We start from the raw sequence: 26,066 nt of genomic DNA on the forward strand, positions 1-26,066 counted from the left end.
AAAGTCGTGGAACACGCAGAATAGAAAGGACATGGGTTCAATATTTGCCTCACCATATGTCTGGGCATGTGAAAAATTATTCAATACTTTTTTTCGTCAACAATTTATGTCAACTATTTGTGTAGTCAATTATCTCTAATGTCCAATAGCTATGTCAACTATTTGTGTAGTCAATTATCTCTAATGTCCAATAGCTATGTCAACTATTTGTGTAGTCAATTATCTCTAATGTCCAATAGCTATGTCAACTATTTGTGTAGTCAATTATCTCTAATGTCCAATAGCTATGTCAACTATTTGTGTAGTCAATTATCTCTAATGTCCAATAGCTATGTCAACTATTTGTGTAGTCAATTATCTCTAATGTCCAATAGCTATGTCGTCTATTTGTGTAGTCAATTATCTCTAATGTCCAATAGCTATGTCAACTATTTGTGTAGTCAATTATCTCTAATGTCCAATAGCTATGTCAACTATTTGTGTAGTCAATTATCTCTAATGTCCAATAGCTATGTCAACTAATTGTGTAGTCAATTATCTCTAATGTCCAATAGCTTGGTTGTTTTAGCTAGTCCACTATCTCTGATGTCAACAGCTCGCCTGAAATGAAACAACTATCACGTGATGTTAGGGAAAGCTTGATGTTTCAAGACAAAGATGATGGAGAGTTTTGGTAAGTAGACTATACAACACAAGTCATAGGTTTGCAAAAATCATAGGACTACAGAAGTCATAGGACTACATAAGAAAGACACTCATTTATAGAACTAAATTCCCAAGACTACATTCATAAAACAGCATTCATAGAACTGTATTGGACAATAGCTATTAATCTTAATTACATAGACTAAGATCAGATACTCAAGTTTCGCTATGGTTGAAACCTCCTAATATAGAGTATACACAAGAACTTCTTAGACCCAACAAAACACTTTTTAGACCTTGTATATTAAGTGGAGCAGCCAGTTTTGTGGCCTAGTTGTTCTTGGTTTAAGATAAGTAGTAACATGCTACATTTTCATATTTTATCTTCCACGGCAAGCAGGGGCGGCCTTAGCAGTGCGCGGGGCCCTGGGCAAACGTCATGTGCGGGGCCCTTAACCGTAAGGGTGTAGACTATATATATGTGACCTACTGTCAACTCATCGTGCTAACATCTCGTCGCGATGAACGCTTCTAGTGCTCAGTGCTGACATTCTTCTTCACGTTCAAGCTCTTACATCGTTTTAGGATGCAGACAAAACAAGTCGAACTGAGCATTAGTATTGATCGAAATGTGAGACTTAATAAAGAAACTAACGAATCAAGACACGGAATGTAAAGCCGTGTTTTGTAAAAACTCCCAAAATCCAAACATGTGTTTTTTGCTCAGAGTGCCTGTCTACTGCAAACTCTAGGCAACACCAACACGACACCAAGTTTGTCTGCCAGCTGTCTCGACTTCCTTGGCATGTCATCCCTGAAGTGTTCCTCAGCATGGTCAAGTTAGTTTTGATTATGTCAATGAGATTGCTGATGTGCTGTCCAGCGGCCTTTATGTTGGACAGAGTGCAACATCAGGGAAACTGGTTCAAGAACAGAGGAAATAATTGACCACAATGAAAAGACAAATCAGAAACATACGAAGAGCTGGCAGTTACTACACATGTGCAATTTGTCTGGTTTTACGCAGGCGTTATTTAAAGATCCGCCAAACAGTCAAAGATCTTCTCAAAGTAGTGACTTAAAGCGTGAAGGATTCGTATTTATCAGGCCATTGTATCTCACACAAAAGAGGTAAATTTAGCACTAAAGCTCTCGCTTGGGACAGTTACAGAAGAAAAAGTCTTCTTGATGACACTGACAATAGCATTACGTTGACGTATATCTAATGCGTCCTTTGGGTAGTTGATAAAGGGTTAAGACTGTGTGACGCGCAACAAACAAAGGCTGCTTTTGGATATTTTCCACGAATCCTTGCCTGAGCACAGTTCTGAAGTCTAGCCTTCATGGCAGCCATCGTAGCCTTGGCCAAGTAGTTTATCCATGTCTAGACTGTACATCATGTATTCTTTGATAGGGCGTCTCTCTGAACAACAGGAACAAAACCAATGAAGTCTTCTCGAATACAATCGCCATCAACAAACCGAACGGTTAAAGACAGAGCCTGAGATATATGCAGTTTCATCAACAAAATACCCAGCCAATGCAGTTTCATCAACAAAATACCCAGCCAATGCAGTTTCATCAACAAAATACCCAGCCAATGCAGTTTCATCAACAAAATACCCAGCCAATGCAGTTTCATCAACAAAATACCCAGCCAATGCAGTTTCATCAACAAAATACCCAGCCTTTGCAGTTTCATCAACAAAATACCCAGCCAATGCAGTTTCATCAACAAAATACCCAGCCAATGCAGTTTCATCAACAAAATACCCAGCCAATGCAGTTAGTTACATCAACAAAATACCCAGCCTTTGCAGTTAGTTTCATCAACAAAATACCCAGCCAATGCAGTTAGTTTCATCAACAAAATACCCAGCCAATGCAGTTTCATCAACAAAATACCCAGCCAATGCAGTTAGTTTCATCAACAAAATACCCAGCCAATGCAGTTTCATCAACAAAATACCCAGCCAATGCAGTTTCATCAACAAAATACCCAGCCAATGCAGTTTCATCAACAAAATACCCAGCCAATGCAGTTTCATCAACAAAATACCCAGCCAATGCAGTTTCATCAACAAAATACCCAGCCAATGCAGTTTCATCAACAAAATACCCAGCCAATGCAGTTTCATCAACAAAATACCCAGCCAATGCAGTTTCATCAACAAAATACCCAGCCAATGCAGTTAGTTACATCAACAAAATACCCAGCCAATGCAGTTTCATCAACAAAATACCCAGCCAATGCAGTTTCATCAACAAAATACCCAGCCAATGCAGTTAGTTTCATCAACAAAATACTCAGCCAATGCAGTTTCATCAACAAAATACCCAGCCAATGCAGTTTCATCAACAAAATACTCAGCCAATGCAGTTTCATCAACAAAATACCCAGCCAATGCAGTTTCATCAACAAAATACCCAGCCAATGCAGTTTCATCAACAAAATACCCAGCCAATGCAGTTTCATCAACAAAATACCCAGCCAATGCAGTTTCATCAACAAAATACCCAGCCAATGCAGTTAGTTTCATCAACAAAATACTCAGCCAATGCAGTTTCATCAACAAAATACTCAGCCAATGCAGTTTCATCAACAAAATACTCAGCCAATGCAGTTTCATCAACAAAATACCCAGCCAATGCAGTTTCATCAACAAAATACCCAGCCAATGCAGTTTCATCAACAAAATACCCAGCCAATGCAGTTCCATCAACAAAATACCCAGTCAATGCAGTTTCATAAACAAAATACCCAGCCAATGCAGTTTCATCAACAAAATACCCAGCCAATGCAGTTTCATCAACAAAATACCCAGCCAATGCAGTTAGTTTCATCAACAAAATACCCAGCCAATGCAGTTTCATCAACAAAATACCCAGCCAATGCAGTTTCATCAACAAAATACCAAGCCAATGCAGTTTCATCAACAAAATACCCAGCCAATGCAGTTTCATCAACAAAATACCCAGCCAATGCAGTTCCATCAACAAAATACCCAGTCAATGCAGTTTCATAAACAAAATACCCAGCCAATGCAGTTTCATCAACAAAATACCCAGCCAATGCAGTTTCATCAACAAAATACCCAGCCAATGCAGTTAGTTTCATCAACAAAATACCCAGCCAATGCAGTTTCATCAACAAAATACCCAGCCAATGCAGTTTCATCAACAAAATACCCAGCCAATGCAGTTTCATCAACAAAATACCCAGCCAATGCAGTTTCATCAACAAAATACCCAGCCAATGCAGTTTCATCAACAAAATACCCAGCCAATGCAGTTTCATCAACAAAATACCCAGCCAAAGCAGTTTCATCTACAAAATACCCAGCCAATGCAGTTAGTTTCATCAACAAAATACCCAGCCAATGCAGTTTCATCAATTAAGTACCCAGCCAATGCAGTTTCATCAACAAAATACCCAGCCAATGCAGTTTCATCAACAAAATACCCAGCCAATGCAGTTTCATCAACAAAATACCCAGCCAATGCAGTTAGTTTCATCAACAAAATACTCAGCCAATGCAGTTTCATCAACAAAATACCCAGCCAATGCAGTTTCATCAACAAAATACTCAGCCAATGCAGTTAGTTTCATCAACAAAATACTCAGCCAATGCAGTTTCATCAACAAAATACCCAGCCAATGCAGTTTCATCAACAAAATACCCAGCCAATGCAGTTTCATCAACAAAATACCCAGCCAATGCAGTTAGTTACATCAACAAAATACCCAGCCTTTGCAGTTAGTTTCATCAACAAAATACCCAGCCAATGCAGTTAGTTTCATCAACAAAATACTCAGCCAATGCAGTTTCATCAACAAAATACCCAGCCAATGCAGTTAGTTTCATCAACAAAATACTCAGCCAATGCAGTTTCATCAACAAAATACTCAGCCAATGCAGTTAGTTTCATCAACAAAATACTCAGCCAATGCAGTTTCATCAACAAAATACCCAGCCAATGCAGTTTCATCAACAAAATACCCAGCCAATGCAGTTTCATCAACAAAATACCCAGCCAATGCAGTTCCATCAACAAAATACCCAGTCAATGCAGTTTCATAAACAAAATACCCAGCCAATGCAGTTTCATCAACAAAATACCCAGCCAATGCAGTTTCATCAACAAAATACCCAGCCAATGCAGTTTCATCAACAAAATACCCAGCCAATGCAGTTTCATCAACAAAATACCCAGCCAATGCAGTTTCATCAACAAAATACCCAGCCAATGCAGTTAGTTACATCAACAAAATACCCAGCCAATGCAGTTTCATCAACAAAATACCCAGCCAATGCAGTTAGTTTCATCAACAAAATACTCAGCCAATGCAGTTTCATCAACAAAATACCCAGCCAATGCAGTTTCATCAACAAAATACTCAGCCAATGCAGTTTCATCAACAAAATACCCAGCCAATGCAGTTAGTTTCATCAACAAAATACTCAGCCAATGCAGTTTCATCAACAAAATACTCAGCCAATGCAGTTAGTTTCATCAACAAAATACCCAGCAAATGCAGTTAGTTTCATCAACAAAATACCCAGCCAATGCAGTTTCATCAACAAAATACCCAGCCAATGCAGTTTCATCAACAAAATACCCAGCCAATGCAGTTCCATCAACAAAATACCCAGTCAATGCAGTTTCATAAACAAAATACCCAGCCAATGCAGTTTCATCAACAAAATACCCAGCCAATGCAGTTTCATCAACAAAATACCCAGCCAATGCAGTTTCATCAACAAAATACCCAGCCAATGCAGTTTCATCAACAAAATACCCAGCCAATGCAGTTTCATCAACAAAATACCCAGCCAATGCAGTTAGTTACATCAACAAAATACCCAGCCAATGCAGTTTCATCAACAAAATACCCAGCCAATGCAGTTTCATCAACAAAATACCCAGCCAATGCAGTTAGTTTCATCAACAAAATACTCAGCCAATGCAGTTTCATCAACAAAATACCCAGCCAATGCAGTTTCATCAACAAAATACTCAGCCAATGCAGTTTCATCAACAAAATACCCAGCCAATGCAGTTTCATAAACAAAATACCCAGCCAATGCAGTTTCATCAACAAAATACCCAGCCAATGCAGTTTCATCAACAAAATACCCAGCCAATGCAGTTAGTTTCATCAACAAAATACCCAGCCAATGCAGTTTCATCAACAAAATACCCAGCCAATGCAGTTTCATCAACAAAATACCCAGCCAATGCAGTTTCATCAACAAAATACCCAGCCAATGCAGTTTCATCAACAAAATACCCAGCCAATGCAGTTTCATCAACAAAATACCCAGCCTTTGCAGTTAGTTTCATCAACAAAATACCCAGCCTTTGCAGTTAGTTTCATCAACAAAATACCCAGCCTTTGCAGTTAGTTTCATCAACAAAATACCCAGCCAATGCAGTTTCATCAACAAAATACCCAGCCAATGCAGTTTCATCAACAAAATACCCAGCCAATGCAGTTTCATCAACAAAATACCCAGCCAATGCAATTTCATCAACAAAATACCCAGCCAATGCAGTTTCATCAACAAAATACCCAGCCAATGCAGTTTCATCAACAAAATACCCAGCCAATGCAGTTTCATCAACAAAATACCCAGCCTTTGCAGTTAGTTTCATCAACAAAATACCCAGCCAATGCAGTTCCATCAACAAAATACCCAGCCAATGCAGTTTCATCAACAAAATACCCAGCCTTTGCAGTTAGTTTCATCAACAAAATACCCAGCCAATGCAGTTTCATCAACAAAATACCCAGCCAATGCAGTTTCATCAACAAAATACTCAGCCAATGCAGTTTCATCAACAAAATACCCAGCCAATGCAGTTTCATCAACAAAATACCCAGCCTTTGCAGTTAGTTTCATCAACAAAATACCCAGCCAATGCAGTTTCATCAACAAAATACCCAGCCAATGCAGTTTCATCAACAAAATACCCAGCCAATGCAGTTTCATCAACAAAATACTCAGCCAATGCAGTTTCATCAACAAAATACCCAGCCAATGCAGTTTCATCAACAAAATACCCAGCCTTTGCAGTTAGTTTCATCAACAAAATACCCAGCCAATGCAGTTTCATCAACAAAATACCCAGCCTTTGCAGTTAGTTTCATCAACAAAATACCCAGCCTTTGCAGTTAGTTTCATCAACAAAATACCCAGCCAATGCAGTTTCATCAACAAAATACCCAGCCAATGCAGTTTCATCAACAAAATACCCAGCCAATGCAGTTTCATCAACAAAATACCCAGCCTTTGCAGTTAGTTTCATCAACAAAATACCCAGCCAATGCAGTTTCATCAACAAAATACCCAGCCAATGCAGTTTCATCAACAAAATACCCAGCCAATGCAGTTTCATCAACAAAATACCCAGCCTTTGCAGTTAGTTCTTGATGATGATGCTCGTATTTTTTTGTTTGTTTCTTGCTGCTGACAGTGCTCCTAAGAACATTGTTCTATCCACTGCTATCGTAACCTGGTGTAATTGTTTAAACTGCTATTTTATCAAGCGCTAACACTGACCGCAAATCCACAAGACGTAAATACATTTATTAAGATGACTGCACTCTTCACTCTTGTTCAAAGATAGTTTAAAATGTATCACCTCGAAAGACAGCTCGAAAGGATTTCTCCTCCAATGAAAAAACAACATTTATCCTATTCTAGGCCTATTCTAAATATAATAACTATAATTATGTGCAAATGAAAACAAATCGTCACGACTAATGTGCCATAGAATATTTCACTCCTTCTATATTGCAAATAATTGCAAGCCTATAATAATAAAGTGTACATGGTCGGCCATCAACTCCTGATGAACTTTTCTTATCCTTACAACTGTACTTCAGTAGTGGAAGCACTACTTGTGACATTTCTACTAAGAAGTGAATAGATTTGAAGGTGTAAAGAATTGGCTAAAATTCGACTACTCAGAATTTAGAGGAGTGCACGAACATTGTCGGCCATCAATTCGTGATAAGCCTGAGGCTAGTCAACATTAATATATCCTCACAAATGTACTTCACTTGAAGGAATACTTGTTCACTTTCAACTTAGAAGATCATTGATTTGATGGTGCAAAACTTTTGGCTAGAATTCGGCTACTCAGAATCCAGGGGGGGTTGCAAGTGCACCCCATTGCACCCCCTGCGTGCGCCTATGGCTCTAGCTGCAGATGAAGCACTGACATTTCCTTACTGTTTTAAATGTAATAAGTGAGCCATGCTATTGACTGGACATCCTTTCCCCCCTTTTCCGGACATGCGCAAGCTGCACAATACATAGGAATGTCATAATGACCCCAGCAGATGTTGAATTCATAGCCTCTTTTTTTTGTTTGTTTGTATTTAGATTTGCATTTTGCACAAACTATGTATTTATACATTTATATCCCACTGGGATTATCTATATATAACTTCCATACTAAAAACCAGTTACTAAACTAAAACTCCTTTGATAAAACTCCCATTAAATTTGTTAAAAAAACACATACACACATATCTATACATACATACATATCAATATATATTAGAAAAGATTTGCATTAATGAATTTCATAAATTTTCTGCGTGAATTAATAATATAATATTAAATGGAAGCCTCCCTTGCGATCTATAGGATGAGTTTTGAAGACTTCAAGAGAAACTTTGACAAACTTCAATTGTGTCACCTCCAGCCCGACGCCGTGATACAAGAACTGGAGGACAATACAGTGAGATTGACTTTGTTTTGATTACAGTCTATGTAGACTATCTAGTTTTCTTGATGCGTTACTGAATACACCTACATTTTATTTATGTCTTATTCAAAATGTCAGAGAAAGGTTTGGAGTCTAAGCGTGTCAACGAGTTCTGATGACTTTTTATTCTGTGTATAATTATTATCATTTTGTATTTCCAATCTGTTACAAGACTTAAAAAGGAGCGGACAGGGTGATAGAATGTAAAGCCCTTGAGTAACTAACTAGTCATTATAGTGAACTTTCTTTTCAAGATCCCTAGAATGACGTATTTAGAAGTACCACAGATGGCGCCTAACGTTATATTAACTGTAGCCCAACGCAAGATGTGCAATTAGAAGTATCTAAGATGTAGAGTGTAGACCTTTTTTTTTTGTTCTTGACCTTCAGGACAAACAAATGTGGTATATGAGTATATATCGAGAGTCTTGGAGACCTGGACTCACTGCTGGGGGCTGTGGTCGAGCTCCATCTCCACGTAAGTTTTCTTAAACAATGTCTTTGTCTAGAGCTCTGGACAGATTTCTATTCTATCAATTCTATGCATTTGTTTACAGATCTCATGTGGAGAAATCCTCAGTTCTTTGTCACCTTTGACCCACCTAACCCAGAGCATCGAAGTACAATGATAGTCTCACTAATGACTAAACAGTTGGACCTGAAATCCAGCCTCGCTATTGGATTACGACTCTTCAAGGTAATCCTGCATTGGAATATAGCCTCATTCTGATCAGACCAGTTGAACACATAGATGTAGTATTTTAAAAGTATATAGCCTCATTCTGATCAGCCTAGTTGAACACAGAGTTAGATGTAGTATTTTAAAAGTATATAGCCTCATTCTGATCAGCCTAGTTGAACACAGAGTTAGATGTAGTATTTTAAAAGTATATAGCCTCATTCTGATCAGCCTAGTTGAACACAGAGTTAGATGTAGTATTTTAAAAGTATATAGCCTCATTCTGATCAGCCTAGTTGAACACAGAGTTAGATGTAGTATTTTAAAAGTATATAGCCTCATTCTGATCAGCCTAGTTGAACACATAGCTAGATGTAATATTTTAAAAGTATATTTGTTCAAGTAAAAAAAATAGTTAATTAACACTTCCTTAACTCTGTACACCAGATACACCATATAACTAGTTTCTAGTTTATTACGCCATACGAAAACTAATTTCAAAATGGAGGAAAAGTGTGAAGAAAAAAAAACAGGAACAAAATTGTCCTTCAATAGTATTTGTCTTTTTAACACGTGTCATGGTCGCAGGAAATAATGGCCAGTTTGTAGGAGCTTCATGGAAGAAACTGGCTGGGTGGAACCGAGATGAAGACGGCTTTTAGGATTTTCCTTTAAATTTTAAAGTTGATGTAGATTGGATAAAAAACTTACTAGCTCGTTGGCAATAACGGAAAAACTTTTTGACTTTGATATTTGTTCTAAGTCTACAAATAAATACATTTCAATTAAAACAAAAAGACTAGGTCTAGATCTAGATCCAAAATCGGTTTTGAAAGGACTATCGCCGCTATCGCGTGCTTGATAGGACTATCGCGTGCTTGATAGGACTATCGCGTGCTTGATAGGACTATCGCGTGCTTGATAGGACTATCGCGTGCTTGAAAGGCTACCGCGTTCGGGAATTCCTAATGTAAGGCATTATTGATAGACCTCGTTTCCAATGTAATATCTATGCAAAATAATCGCTCTCTAAGAAACAAAGAATATTGAATCAATATTGACGTTCTGCTCTATAAATTGCACTTGTCACTAATCTTCGGACTCGAAGACAAGCTTTATCATAAGTTGCATACATGAGGGATTGTCTTTTTTAACTAGTATCTATATACATAATTCTCTTCGTCGCTCAAGAGTTTGACGAGAAGAAGAAGTAAAGGAAAGATCACTCTCTTATTTCTACGGATAGTCACCCCACGAAAAATCAAGAGAGGGGGAGAACAAGTATTAACCGGTGACTACGGATGGCTGCCTGGTCGTGCAGTTTGCGGCTGGACTGCCGTTTGGATTTATCAAACCCTGCCCGCTCCCATCCCCCTTTGTCCTTCAACTCAGAAGGAACATTCGAAACATGTAAAACATTTCGCAAACACTAAATAGTAGCGCCGGACTTAACCATTGTGACCAAGAAGTCATGGAAAGAGAACAAGTAATCTACTATGTATATTCACCCGTCACTAAATAACAGGGCTGGACTTAACCATTGTGACCAAGAAGTCATGGAAAGAGAACAAGTAATCTACTATGTATATTCACCCGTCACTAAATAACAGGGCTGGACTTAACCATTGTGACCAAGAAGTCATGGAAAGAGAACAAGTAATCTACTATGTATATTCACCCGTCACTAAATAACAGGGCTGGACTTAACCATTGTGGGGCCCCACGGATTTCACGGGGCCAAGTTTGGGTAGAGAAGAGATTATTTTCCATGCTATGTTTGTTGGTGATCTCGAGGAAATATTCTAAATCGATTATTGAACACAGACATAAACTTCAATTTAATGATAGCTCTGAGTAGAGAAATTGTTGGCATGGCTAGAAATGGATTTGTAAACTAAACTATTTAGCAGATATATTCTCTGTTTTAAACTGCCTCAGCTTATTGCTACAAGGAGAAGAAAAAAAATATTGTTTTATGGTCAAGATCAAGCAAAGGCTGCCATTGAAAAACTAAATTTATGGAAAATGAAAGTAGGTAATGGAGAAGTAGACTCGTTTCCCTCTCTTCATGAGTTGATAACAAATATTCGGCTACTAAATTAATGCTAATACTCTGAAATACATAACAGAGCATTGGGACAGTTTATAATTGAGCTTGAAAAACTATTTTCCTAATTCAAACAAATATTGCATAGATAACATTAAACTGTAATTTAACATTAACACAAAATCCAAGCCAAAGAGTTTCGGGGGGGGGGGGGGGGGAAGGTAGGAGTACTTATCTTATCTTATCTTACATGATACAGACGTTACTTCAAAAAAGAAGATGATTATGTCCTACGCGTCATGCATTCAGTCATGCATATTAACCAATGACTTAACTCAGCGTTACAACAAATGTAAAAGGGGTACACCTAAGTCAAACATTTGGGGAACACTGGTCTACGCCAATGAATAATTGTGCAAATTTTAACTTGGTCCGAAAGTAGTTGTGTGAGTCCACCCAGCTTTAATGGGTACCTGACATTAGTTGGGGAAAAGTAAAAGCGGTTGGTCATTGTGCTGGCCACATGACACCCTCGTTAACCGTAGGCCACAGAAACAGATGACCTTTACATCATCTGCCCTACAGACCACAAGATCTTAAAGGGGAACTATACTTTACTTTTTATATTTATTAAAACTATTAAAAAAAAGAGTTGGTATCAGCCCAAAGAACTCCTGCTGGCCAAATCGTGCCGTGACGTCATGTTATCCGGCCCCTCGAAATTTCTGCCCACAGTACAAAATAAAGACGTTGAGGTTCCATTGGACACGGCGATGATGCAACACAAGACACGCTTGTGTGATATTCAAAGAACCCCAGACCAAGAAAGTTACGATCAACAGGAAATACTGTTACTATCACACTCGTTACATATTTTATATAGCAAATGGAAAAGCAAAAATAAAACACATTGTTGCTGCTTATAAAATGTTAGGCCTTAAATCTTTCCAGCTAAAACAAAATGGCCGCCTTCCAACAGATAGATCTGCTCAACAAAAAGTCCTAAAGAAATATTTACAGCCTCTTGAAGGAAGTCCAACTTTCTCATACGACAGAGAAGTCACCAAACGATTTAGTTTCAAACCAGGCACCTACGTCATTATGCCCTGTACATACAACCCTGACGAAGAAGGCGAATTTATTTTGAGAGTATTTACCGAGGCTGAGGCTGACAGTGGGTAAGTGTTGAGGCATGGGTCAGTGTTGAGACAATTGTGTTAAAACTCAGCTGGAAACTATGGTTCAGTGTTGAGACAATTGTGTTAAAACTCAGCTGGAAACTATGGGTCAGTGTTGAGACAATTGTGTTAAAACTCAGCTTGAATATATGGGTCAGTGTTGAGACAATTGTGTTAAAGCTCAGCTTGAATATATGGGTCAGTGTTGAGACAATTGTGTTAAAACTCAGCTGGAAACTATGGGTCAGTGTTGAGACAATTGTGTTAAAACTCAGCTGGAAACTATGGTTCAGTGTTGAGACAATTGTGTTAAAACTCAGCTGGAAACTATGGGTCAGTGTTGAGACAATTGTGTTAAAGCTCAGCTTGAATATATGGGTCAGTGTTGAGACAATTGTGTTAAAGCTCAGCTTGAATATATGGGTCAGTGTTGAGACAATTGTGTTAAAGCTCAGCTTGAATATATGGGTCAGTGTTGAGACAATTGTGTTAAAGCTCAGCTTGAATATATGGGTCAGTGTTGAGACAATTGTGTTAAAGCTCAGCTTGAATATATGGGTCAGTGTTGAGACAATTGTGTTAAAACTCAGCTTGAAACTTATGGTAAGTGTTGAAGCAGTGTGTAGTCACTGAAACATTGTTTAGGCTATCTGAGATAGTTATGAAAGTTATGTTAGGTGTGCTGAGACATTTGGTAAGTTGTTAGAATGTAGATTGTGGAACGGGGTGGGGGTGAGAAATTGCTAAGTGCTTAAATTGTACATGAAGGGGGGGGGGGAGTTGGAATAGTTACATTCACTTTGAGTGGACATAAACATTTCAATTTAACAATATTTTGACTTAGGCAATCAACCTGAAAATATTTTGTTTTGTATTTTAAACTTTCTTCTGTTTCAGAACAATGGATAAGATTTTATTTTCTTTTGTAAGTACACTTACTATAAACTTAGTTTCAACAACTAAATAAGAACAACTATGTTATTAAGAACTATATCTGTGTATCAGGGGCGTAGTGATGAGGGGGGGGGCAAGGGAACAAGATGCCACGGGCGCTAACCTCAGTGGGGCGACACACAGAGAGGCGCCTATATGTGTTCATGGTAAATGGAAGAGAGGGTGCCAATAAAGTATCTCGCCCAGGGCCCATGTTTTGCTCACTACGTCTCTGCTGTGTATTGCAATCTGTGTCTTAGTACGCATTCCCTTTCAATCCGTAGATTACTGAAATGACTGCAGTAGCCTATTATTTAATACGTGTATGAAAAAAAACTATTAAAAAACTTTATTAAATTCCAGGATGAAACTGATGCTGCAGTTCGAGATGGTGGAGAGAGCCTCAAAGATTTATTCAACAAACATACAAGCGGTGACCAAACTATGACTGCCAGAAATCTGAAAGAATTTTTGAATACAGCTGCAGCCAACAGTAAGTCAACAACGAATGTACCAAACATAAGTAGGTCAAGTAAAAAGGGGCATAAGTCTGGAGGTAAACAAAAATGTGAACAAAATAATCCAAAGGTAAAATTTAATGCAGTAAATGTATCCGATTGATTTGATGGAATAATAATGTTAAAAGAAGACAAACTTTAAAAAAAAAAAACTTAAAAAAAAAAAAAAACAACAAAGCTTATATGAAGTGTAATTGTATCAATTAGTTTGGATCAGTCTTGTGTCCATGTGGATTTTTGACATAATAAATATGTGCGATTAGAACTATTTTTACTAATTGTTTTGTTTAGCTTTTAGCTATTTCAGTGCGTTATGATCTTATCACTTGTCTGGAACAGTTGTGAAAGGAGGGGGAAGAAAGGGGGGTATTTTGGTGAATGTTTACATGATCGTTTTTATATACATAAAAAATGTTCACTCAGGGCTCAAGAATGGGACTAATTCAACTTATACCAACACATCTGTCAAGTACGATTTCTTTCCCTTGTTCGAAATAAATAATAATTGATTACCAATAGTTCATTAACTAATTGATTGATTTTTTAAAATGAATTCCTCTGTTGTCAGGCAAAAGAAATAATTGTACAAAATGTTAGCTGAATACGAGAGTGTGGGAGAAAGGACGTCCTAAATGTGAACCAGACAGACAGACAGACAGACAGAGTTGATAGAAGCTTAGTAAACAGGTTTTTATTGGACAAAGAAAAATGAAAGGTGATCAAAGATAACGGTGATTTTTTTGTTCTCAAATTTCTTGTGGACATCAAAGTTACAATGTTACACAATAAGCCTCCCGAAAAAAAAGATTAGCGGTCAATTAACACTATCATGAAACAACATTCAGAAATGTTTGAAATTCAAATAGTTATAAATCTAATCAGTCAAAAATTCAGACTCTCTGACATTCAGTTTAACAATCAAACAGTTACATATTGGACACACTAATGACTTTCAAATATTTAAACTTTGACGTGAGTCATTTGGAAGAAGTTTTCCAGCTGTTCTGTTCTGACATTTTTTAAATTTCTTTTTTTATTTTTAAGACGATTTTTTTTCTCTGAATCAAATTTAGATGAAGAAGGGAAATAAATCAATAGAAGGAGATCAAATGACAAAAAGAAGAAGTACAAAATGTTTATGTATGTACACATCATTTAGTCTATCATTTGTTTGGTTTCCCCCCACCCCCCCCCACACACACACACACCACCACCACCACCATCACCATCAACAAATTCTTATATTTTTAGAATTACAGGAGACAGTCAAATTTCCGCTAGAATTCTGCAAAAGTCTGGTAGCCATGGGGTAAGTTGTCAGCCATGGGGTAAGTTGTCAGCCATGGGGTAAGTTGTCCTTAAAATAAAACAAAATAATCAGATTCTTCATAGTGTCTAGCTCTGTAGTAGTCCTAAGTGTCACATTGGGTCTATATAGATCTATTATTGTAAATGTGTAATTTTTTAAATATTCAATCTCTAATAACTAATCTAAATATACTTAGAGCTAACGAAACACCGAGCTCTCTAACGTTTGACGATGCCAAAAGGATCTGGAAGGAACTAAAACTTATAGTGGTAAGTGACAAGATTAACTAAGATCATGCTCTTCGGTTTGTTCGCATACAAATGATAAATAGAAAAAAAAATGGATTGTGTGTTGCTCTACTTTGTTTTTGTTCGTCCTTATCTTGTAGGTCATTGGAACACTTGAAGTTAATGAAATAAGCTCGTGTAAGTCCTTTGACCAATCAGAAATTAATGAAATAAGTTCGTCTAGGTTTTTGAACCAATCAGAAGTTAATATGTCTATGTAGCGATTGGAGCCCACGATGACCTGTTAACTAGTGGAACAAAAACACGGAAACTAAAACTCTATGGCCAGCTACAAGGTCTTTGCAAGCCCTTCAGGGAACAGTACCAGGAAAAAAAAGGAAGAGGGAGACAGAGAAAGCGATGGGAAGACAACATAAAACAATGGACTGGCCTGCTATTGAAAGAGGTTCTATACAGGGCAAAAGACAGAGAGGAATAGAGAAAGACGGTTGAAAAATCTTATGTGGTGCCCCAAAGGTCCTTCATACAAAGGGATAGGTGAAGTTGAAGGTCCTTGGACCAATAAAAAGTTAATGAAATATGTTCTTGTAGGTCTTTGGACCAAATTGAAGTTAATATGTCTATGAAGATCATTGGACCAATCAGAAGTTTTAAAATAATTTTTTAAAAAAACGTATAAATACTAGATAATATTTAACCCATGCGTTTGTCTATGTTCTTTGTGTCTACAGGAAGTGTATAAAGAATTTGACAAAGACAACTCTGATGCAGTCGATGCTTTCAATCTTGTGGCCATGTTCTCTAAACTAGGTACAAGAACAATGCTCATTATTTTCATTGTATCAGTCAAATCTTTAGCCCTCTAGTCTCTAGTATCATTGTATCAGTCAAACCTTTAGGCCTCTAGTCTCTAGTATCATTGTGACAGTCAAACCTTTAGGCCTCTAGTATCTAGTATTAATTTTGTCAATAGAACATTTTACTAAGTTTTTGTCTTTTTCCACTTGTTTCTTTCCGTTACTAAATTTGTGTAAGGGACGCATACACTGTGTCTTTTAAGGGAGATATCATGACTTGCTCATCACATAGCCCTCCACAAGCCATAAGCAAGAAACATTGTCTAGATACAGTTTTCAAATGTACACACTTATCGAACTGCTGAAGACTGTACAACAATTGGGAAAGGGACGGGAAAAGTGTAAACGTGTAGCATGTGTGTAACAGCCAAGATTACTTCCTTTCGAGCGGAGTTATATAGTGTGGGTAGGGAACAGGGCTTGAATATAATGATCTTTTTTTTATAAATAAGGTTGAACTAGATGTACATGTATATTATAATTCAACATTTCCCTGACATTGCAGGCTTACCAGAGAGTGGTGTTTCTTTGAACTGGTCTGTACTGGCCTGTGTTGTTCAACGATACGGAGGAGAAGATAACTCCATCTCATTAGTGGATTTCATCATGGCAACTTGGAAGCTAAAATTTGTTTTCAGTAAGAAGCGATAAGATTTGTTTGTCATATTTGTAAAAATATTGAAGTAGACTCTACATCCATTGATTCAATGTGAATGCAAGAATGGACTAGAAGTCTACAAGTAAAAAATGACATGGTGATCACACTTAGTCATCAGTCCATCTGTAACAACAAAAAGCCCTCGTACCTTAGTGAACTGATCACTCCATAAGTCTCTTAGAGATTTCTGAACTTCTATAACTTCCATCTTGTTGGTCGCGCTTTTCCCTCCAACTTTAAGCCTGATCCCTCAAGGGTTTGAGCTTGTTCCCCACTGAGCTCAGCCCACATAACATTCAATAAGAACAGAGAGACGTGTTTTTTTAAACTTTAGTTCTTGTTAGCTGTTTGACGTCTGATACGCTCTCAAAGCTGCACATTGAATTATGTAAATATAATTATTATTTCAATTATTATTTAACCCTATGACCTTTATACTTCATTGTCGTAATAGTATAAACAATCATCCCATTAACTTTAAAGAGAAACAGAGTTGTTTTTTTTTTTTTTTTGGGGGGAGGGGGGGAGTGGGTATATTGTCTGGATCAAAAGTTTGATACTAAAAATTATATGAAACTTAGTAGGCAACTCATCCCCAGAAGCGGCCTAAGCAGTACACGGGGTATCGGGTGAGTGTCAAACGCGGGCCCAAGAGCCGTAGGCGTAGACTTTATATACAAGTATCACATCACGCTAACGGGCTCGTCCGCCTCTAATGCTGTGAACCGTATTATTGTTACAAAACAAAGAACCTTACACAGGTACTGGCAATATTGTATTTGGAAACCGAAGATGTAATGTTAAGCGCTTTCATGGTAATTGGTATCATATAAATGACAGGAAGTGACTTTCAAAGCAGAAACAAGTCCATGTTCATGTGAACTGGTTTCTGAAGTTGACGGTGACAAGGGAAGTTACTATCGCGGGGCTCCCCTCAGGTGCGGGGCGGTTGCCCACTCGCCACCCCAAAAGGTCGTCTCTGTCATCCCCATGCAATTCTTTCTTTTGAACTGTGTAAGTCATTGCTAACTATTTGTCCTCTCATTGATTCAAACGAAATTTATTGACAAAAAGAATAGGAAAGGTTTCTGCAGCAATATAAAAACTCTCCATGCGCGTCTGGGAAAATACCAAATTGACTACGGCAACAAAAATCCTAGTCTACAATGCCTGCGTTCTGAGCACACTTCTTTATGGCAGTGAGAGCTGGGCAACTTACATGCGTCAAGAACACAGATTAAATAGCTTTCACTTACGCTGCATGCGACACATAATGTGCATCTCCTGGAGGGATCATGTCTCCAACCAGGACGTTTCGAAACGGACCAATATGCACATCACCTATGCTCTTCCGACACAGAGAAGACTATGTTGGCTCGGACATGTCACTCGCATGTCAGATGGAAGAATACCTAAAGAGTAAAGACTATCTATACACTGAACTTGCGGAGGGAGTCAGACCCAAGGGCTGACCAAAACTAACCCATAGAGATGTCTGCAAGCGAGACATGAGAAACACAGGCATCAACGAAAGTATGTGGGACAGCATGAAGACAGACTGTGCTGGTACGAACTTCGCAGAGAGCCAAAGAAATGAAGCTGCTCAGTAAAGAGAAAGAAAAAGAAAGCTGCCCTGTCAGCTAGCCGTTGGATAGATGCATATACAAGCACGAACTGTGGCAAACTCTGCCTCTCCAGAATTGGTTTGATCAGTCACTCTTAAGTTCTGCCCCGTCTCAAGACAAAACCGAAGCCACTGACTCAACAGGGCCTATCCATTATCATCCGAGACAGAAGGAGCCAAACATTAATGTAGGCATTTCTGCTTGGGTTCCAGCACGAGATCGGGCCTACTTTTGACTACTACCTCATAACTTCAAACAGTTGATTTTACTTTACATTTATTGGTGCAATTTTATGTTTTATTGTTCAATGCTTTTTTTTTTCAATTCTCTATTATAGAAACATTTCAAGAAGAGTCAACTAAAAAAGGTGAAATTGGCGGCAATGTGTATTGGTCAAGAAATGAGGTTTGTAGTCGGCCTAATGTAGTTGGTTGAGTCAATGTTTTAATCATTGCGATGCATAAACTAGATGCTGCATTTATTGACAGTAACAACTGAAGGGCCGTACTGTAGAATATTTGTGTTACACAAATAACAAACTAGTGTTTAAGAGGGAAGACATATTAGGAACTCCGTTTATTACGTAAACACAAGCGGTGTTGCACTGACGCGCTAGTGTGCAAATGTACATATAATACTATTATGTTACATCTCTCTTCTTTAATTTAGAAAATCTATTTATCAGAATAACTAACAAACTAGTCAACTAAAAAGTCTAATCAGTTCATCACAAATCAAGTCTCTTGGGTTTGTTAACTATTCTGCCTGAGCGTGTTACATAAGGTTCATTTGGTCTAGAGGTGTTAGAAGAAGCAGTGTGTAGTGGCGGCTCTACATCTAGCGTAGTTTGTAATCTTGGACTCTCTAGATATTGTGGTTCTGGTTGTTCTGAGATGTCATCTGGAAAGTCATAATTATTGTCAAATCTGTTTGCTTTCTCAGAAGACTTTCTGATGTGTTTTCTGTTTCTTCTGTAGACCTTATTTCCACTTTTGACATTATATGATCTAGGCTTAGAATGCTTCGAAACTACTGTTCCTGGTTTCCACTTAGAATTAAGTTGCATTCTGACTGCCGTTCCGTCTTGTAGTGGATTATGACTCTTAACTCCTTTCCTCTTATCATAATAATGTTTCTGAGACTGTTTCTCGGAGTCAAAGTGTTTCTTCACCACCTTGAGATCTGGTGTATTAGGTGTGAGTATTTCCTCGCTAGAAGGTAACAAATTTCTGGGTCGGCGTCCCATGAGTAATTGTGCTGGCGACAAATTAATATTACTCAGTGGAGTAGTTCTGTAGTCTAATAGCGACAGAAATTTGTCTTCGCTTTTCTTCCAAAGTTTCTTCACTGTTTGAATAGCTCTTTCAGCCTCACCATTAGAACTCTGAAAATGAGGACTCGACATTTCATGCTCTATTCCGTATGATTTACTGAAGTTCAGGAATTCCCTTGAAGAGAACTGTGGCCCGCTATCTGACCTTAACTTTCTAGGTATTCCATGGCATGCGAATATACTCCTCATTGCTTCGATGATATCTGATGTAGTTTCCTGTGACAGTTCTTTGACATCAATAAACTTTGAGAAGTAGTCAACTAGAAGCACATACTTTTTACCCTCAAAGTTAAACAGATCACACCCAACCATGCTGTATGGAAGGTCTGGTGTCTTGGTAGGCATCAGCGGTTCTGACACATTTTGATTCTGATGTTCAGCACACCTGCTACAATCCCTAACTGTCACTTCAATGTCTGCATTCATGCCTGGCCAATACATGACTTCTCTGGCTCGCTGCTTACACTTGACTATTCCTAAGTGAGACTTGTGAATCAGATTTAGCATGTATTTACGTAAGCTTGGTGGCATGACTATTCTCAGACCTTTGTATATAATACCATCCGAAGTTGATAACTGGTCTCTTGAATCCCAATATGGCCTGACTTCAATTGGAGTCTCGCTTCTTGTGTCTGGCCAACCAGTCATAATTACTTCCAGAAGCATTGAAAGTTCCTTGCTTGTACAGTCTTTAATTTCACTGTATTTCGAATCACTTACAGAGATCATATGCACTGAATCATCTGTAAATTCACATGTCTGTGTATCAGTATTTGGTAGATGTGCACGAGAAAGTGTATCAGAGATAAACATTTCCTTGCCTTTTCTGTAACAGACTTTCAGATCATACCACTGTAGTCTTATTAACATCTTCTGTATTCTCATTGGTGCTGACAATAGAGGTTTCTTGAAGATTTGCTCCAGAGGTTTGTGATCATTATAAACTGTTACTTCTTTACCAAATATGTAGCAGTGAAATTTGCTTGTACTATACACAATTGAGAGCATTTCCTTCTCAATTTGAGCATATCTTGTTTCTGTATCGGTGAGAGCTCTTGATGCGTATGCAATTATACGGCCTTCCTGGAGTAATACTGCTCCCAGTCCATCTTTACTTGCATCACATTCTATCTCTACGTTCTTGTTGACATCATAATATGCTAAAACTGGAGGGTTTGTACAAAGATGTTTCAATTCTTTGAAACTCTTGTTTTGTTCATGATTCCATTGAAATTCTATGTCATCTTTTAGAAGCTTTCGTATTGGAGCATCTGCTTGACTAAGATTAGGAATAAATTTTGCTAGGTACTGAATTAAACCTAGAAATCTTCTGATTCCATCTTTGTCTTGAGGAGCTGGCATGTCAATAATTGCCTTTATCTTTGCTGGATCTGGTTCTAAACCTTTCTCTGACAAGATATGACCCATATAAGGTACTCTGTTTTGCCTTATCTTGCACTTATCATAGTTAAGCTTTAGATTGTACTCCGTTGCTCTTTGCATGACTTGTTTCAAAATGTGATCATGATGCTCAACATCTCTACCAGCTACTAGAATGTCGTCTATGATGACATATGCTCCTTCAATTCCTTGAAGCATTTCATCCATAATTCTTTGGTAAATTTCTGGCGCTGATTTAATACCAAAAGGTAATCGTAACCATCTATATCTTCCCAGAGGTGTGTTGAAAGTTGTGAGAAATGAAGATTCTCTTTCAAGCTTTATTTGCATAAACCCTGACTTGGCATCGAGAACTGAGAATATCTTCGAATCTGGAATATTAGTGATCACATCTTCAATAGTTTTCATCGGGTGATGTTCCCGTCTGATTGCTTTATTGAGATCTTTTGGATCAATACATATTCTAACTTTGTCATTCCTGAACGAAACAACCATGGAGCTAACCCATTCAGTAGGTTCATGTACGGCAGTAATAAATCCATCAGCTTGCATTTCTTTAAGTTTTTCTTCAACTTTATTGCGTAGTGATGCTGCTAAGCGACGTGGTGGATGGATAACTCCTTTAGCATTTTCCTGTAACTGAATCTTGTATTCTCCTGGCAGTGTTCCAGTTGTTTTAAGCATTTCAGGAAACTCTCTTTGTAACTCGTCTTCTGCCTTGGATTCTATGCTGTCAATCCGTTGTAGTAGTCCTAAACATTCTGCTGTGTCACCACTCAAAATGTTCTCTTGGCTAATGTCTACTACCTCAAACCTTGCTTTCACCTCTTGGATATTATTTTTCAAAGGTAGCACTACTGCTCCTAAAGTCTTAATAACATGATTAGAGTAAGACTTGAGCGACTTTGCTGAATAAGCAAGTTTTACTTTGTCTTTGAGCTTTTCAAACTCTGACTTGACAAGAATGTTACATCTTGCACCAGTGTCGATACGAAAAATTAATGTCTTGCCATGCACGACTAGTTTTACAGTCCACTTGTCTTCGACGACATTGATGTTCTCAATATTACCCTTTCTATACTGGCTACTTGCAGTGCTAACAGGTATAATATTTTCATCACTGTGACTGTCATCTTCTACTAGATTGACGTTGCGTCTTTTTCTGCACATTTGAAACCAGTGGTTTTTCTTCTTGCAGAAATTGCATGTGGTTCCTATTGCTGGACATTTTCCCTTTTCATGGTTCTTGCCGCATTTACTACATAATTTATCTGAGTTGTCTTCTGACACCATGTAGAATATTTGTGTTACACAAATAACAAACTAGTGTTTAAGAGGGAAGACATATTAGGAACTCCGTTTATTACGTAAACACAAGCGGTGTTGCACTGACGCGCTAGTGTGCAAATGTACATATAATACTATTATGTTACACGTACCGTATAAAGAATCTCAATTGATATTTGTTTAAGGAAGCTCGCGTATTTCATTAACACTTAAATCCATTGTAGAGATGTCATTAACTGAAGCCAAAGCTTGCTGTGTAAGAAGATGTTAGTTATAGTAACCAACCAAAACAAAAAGTGAAAAAGGACAGCGTCAAATAATGAAAAGTAAAACAAAACACAAATTAACTATTGTATTTACATTTAATAGAAAGAGGTTTTAAAGACAAAAAAAATCCTTTATAAAGCTGATGATTTTTGCAAGAGCAATTAGCCTGCTTCATTTCACTCGTAATAACTCATGAATTATACTTTTAAAAAAATATTAAAAACTCCTCAACGCCCCCCCCCCCCCAACAAAATTTTGGTTACGGCCGTCGTGTATAAATCTGCTCATCATATGGAAGATTCTAGATATATCTATCCAAATTTGGAAACATTCAAAGACAGTAGTCTATACTAGTATACAGGATCTATTCAGAGATATAGTATTGGTATTATGTATTAATAAGTATTCTATACAAATATTGTCACAAATTATTGCTAGTTGTTCTAGTAGTTGTTCAATTTTTTTGAACCCTTGAAAAGTTTGCAAGCTAATAGAAGAAGTAAAGGAAAAGACTCGTGTCAACAGGAGAAATTGTAAAGGAAAAGACTCGTGTCAACAGGAGAAATTGTAAAGGAAAAGACTCGTGTCAACAGGAGAAATTGTAAAGGAAAAGACTATAGTGGATTTATAAAGCAAAGCTAGTGTAAATACTACATGATAACAGTTCTGTTACAATTTTATTGTTTTCCTTTAAATTGTAAATTTCTAATTAAGTTTTATAATTTGACTATTTATTGATATTCCTGTTAGCTAACAATCTCTTCATGGGTGGCTGGTAGAAACTGGAAGTTGGACGGTTATATCGAAAACTTGACTATAGAAAGCCAGTTGCGACCTACATTTTTTTGTCCCATCTGATGCAGAGAGAGCCGTGGTCGAAGCCATAGCATAAGAAGAGCTACAAAACACAAAGAAAAGGCAATTGACAATTCTTAGTGTTTTTATTGAATATTCCGGACCTAGTCCTCACGAGCAGATAAGAAGGCACAGGAATGCAGAGCCTAGCCATAAGCCTCTTGGGTGGTGGGAGCAGTAGTCTCGACTATGATGGAAGAAATTTGAATAGGAAAGATTTACACAGCTGATTGCAAGAGTAAAGTGAAGTGTTTGGTTTTGATGTGTGTATTTATAAGTTGTATTCGATGAATGTAACTAGTGCATCTCTTTATTTTCAGATGCTGAAGATGTCTATGCTATTGTGAGTCATCTCATAAGACAGATTAAGCATCTAAAATTTGGAAACTTAGACAATCAAATGTAAAAAAAAGAAAGAGCACTTCCATATCATTTCCCGGTATTGATCATCTTTTTACAATACCTGTATTCAAGTCACTCTTTCATGGAACCTGGATGGATGCTATTCTAACGACTTTACTATAAATTTAACAGTTGATATATATCGCTGCGAATAGAACTACTTGCTCGTTGGCTAGAAACTCTAGCTTGAAAGTTATAATTGTTCAAAATTAAAAAATAAATAAATGTAAATTTGGCTAGAGACTAAATCTAGGTCTAGATCCAACATCGGTTTTGAAAGGTCTCTCACGTTCGGGGATTTCCAAATGTAAGGCAGTATTGAGTCAAGAGTAGAATAAAGTCAATTTTGCGCAGCCTTCGTAAAGTCCTGATTTAAAGGCCTATCATTGGAATTATTCAATATATTACATCTAGATGCTATACTTCTAAATCAAAACCTTTGTTAGATCTAGATGTCCATATAATGAACATAACAACAAATAATGCCCGCTGGCCGAATCAGAAAAATCGTACGTTCTAGCAGCTGACGGTGTCAGGGGTTCGATACACCAATTGAATCAAATGTTGTTGTTCGATACACCAATTGAATCAAATGTTGTTGTTCGATACACCAATTGAATCAAATGTTGTTGTTCGATACACCAATTGAATCAAATGTTGTTGTTCGATACACCAATTGAATCAAATGTTGTTGTTCGATACACCAATTGAATCAAATGTTGTTGTTCGATACACCAATTGAATCAAATGTTGTTGTTCAATACACCAATTGAATCAAATGTTGTTGTTCGATACACCAATTGAATCAAATGTTGTTGTTCAATACACCAATTGAATCAAATGTTGTTGTTCAATACACCAATTGAATCAAATGTTGTTGTTCGATACACCAATTGAATCAAATGTTGTTGTTCAATACACCAATTGAATCAAATGTTGTTGTTCAATACACCAATTGAATCAAATGTTGTTGTTCGATACACCAATTGAATCAAATGTTGTTGTTCGATACACCAATTGAATCAAATGTTGTTGTTCAATACACCAATTGAATCAAATGTTGTTGTTCAATACACCAATTGAATCAAATGTTGTTGTTCAATACACCAATTGAATCAAATGTTGTTGTTCAATACACCAATTGAATCAAATGTTGTTGTTTTTTAAATATTTGTTAAAATTATTTTTATCACATTTAAAATTCAATAATGTAGGTATTGTGTTTTAAAAATATATTTTAAAAATGTTTTCTTGTTAATTTATTATAATAATGTAATTTATATCTGCACCCATGTTGATTTGAAGCATCGGAATATTTATTGGATGAAAATTGTGGGTTAAAATAGTTTATGTTGCTTTAAAAAAAGAAATACTTTAATGTGCTTTAAATGTGTGTTATTTATTACTTTGGATATAGACATTCGTGTGCAAATGAAGACTAGCTTATTGTACGCTACATGAATGAGGTAGGAGTTAAATTTGAAAAGAAAGTTTCTATTAATCCAACAATTATTTGTTCAACTTGCATGATAATGCCCACAGCAACTTTATTTATCTATTTCCAACACATTATGTGCTTAAGTAATTTTAATCGAAAATAAGTTTGACTTCTGGAATCCGCACTGCACTCGTATGGGGCAATTAAACTGCTGGCTCCACTTCCGCCCAGCATTAGTATGGGGGTTGGGGCAATAAACTGCTGGCTCCACTTACGCCATGCATTGGTATGGGGTTGGGGCAATAAAATTGCTGACTCCACTTCCGCTCTCGAAAAGGCTCTAACGATTTTTTTTAGAAATTTGACAGTATATTGTTGTGGAAAAGAATTACTTCTTATATTATCGTATAACAATACAGACGTTACTTCAAAAAAGAAGATGATTACGTCTTACGCGTCATGCATTTAGTCATGCATATTAACCAATGACCTAAATTCTGCCAAGTCAATGGTTTTCCTGGCTAGCTCAGGCAATCTATTCCATGCTCTAATAGCACCAGGGAAGAAGGAGCATTTGTACAAATTTGTCCTATCATATGGAACA

At 37.3% G+C, this 26,066-nt stretch overlaps 1 protein-coding gene across 1 annotated transcript in view; it reads left to right on the plus strand.

Annotated features, from left to right (window-relative positions):
* The window catches only part of LOC106060152 (calpain-9-like), a 39,999-nt gene extending 15,231 nt beyond the window's left edge, over positions 1–24,768 (plus strand). Inside the window, exons 9-21 of the mRNA XM_056024718.1 lie at positions 596–673; positions 8,307–8,400; positions 8,818–8,905; positions 8,985–9,124; positions 12,105–12,331; positions 13,229–13,256; positions 13,628–13,757; positions 15,034–15,091; positions 15,288–15,360; positions 16,071–16,149; positions 16,702–16,833; positions 18,817–18,884; positions 23,943–24,768. Coding sequence (XP_055880693.1) covers positions 596–673; positions 8,307–8,400; positions 8,818–8,905; positions 8,985–9,124; positions 12,105–12,331; positions 13,229–13,256; positions 13,628–13,757; positions 15,034–15,091; positions 15,288–15,360; positions 16,071–16,149; positions 16,702–16,833; positions 18,817–18,884; positions 23,943–23,969 — 1,222 coding nt within the window. The 3' untranslated portion in view covers positions 23,970–24,768. The remainder of the gene's footprint in view (positions 1–595; positions 674–8,306; positions 8,401–8,817; positions 8,906–8,984; positions 9,125–12,104; positions 12,332–13,228; positions 13,257–13,627; positions 13,758–15,033; positions 15,092–15,287; positions 15,361–16,070; positions 16,150–16,701; positions 16,834–18,816; positions 18,885–23,942) is intronic.
* The last annotated feature ends 1,298 nt before the right edge of the window (positions 24,769–26,066 follow it).

The sequence above is a fragment of the Biomphalaria glabrata genome, chromosome 3 (genome assembly GCF_947242115.1).
Source record: "Biomphalaria glabrata chromosome 3, xgBioGlab47.1, whole genome shotgun sequence".
NCBI lineage: Eukaryota > Metazoa > Mollusca > Gastropoda > Planorbidae > Biomphalaria > Biomphalaria glabrata.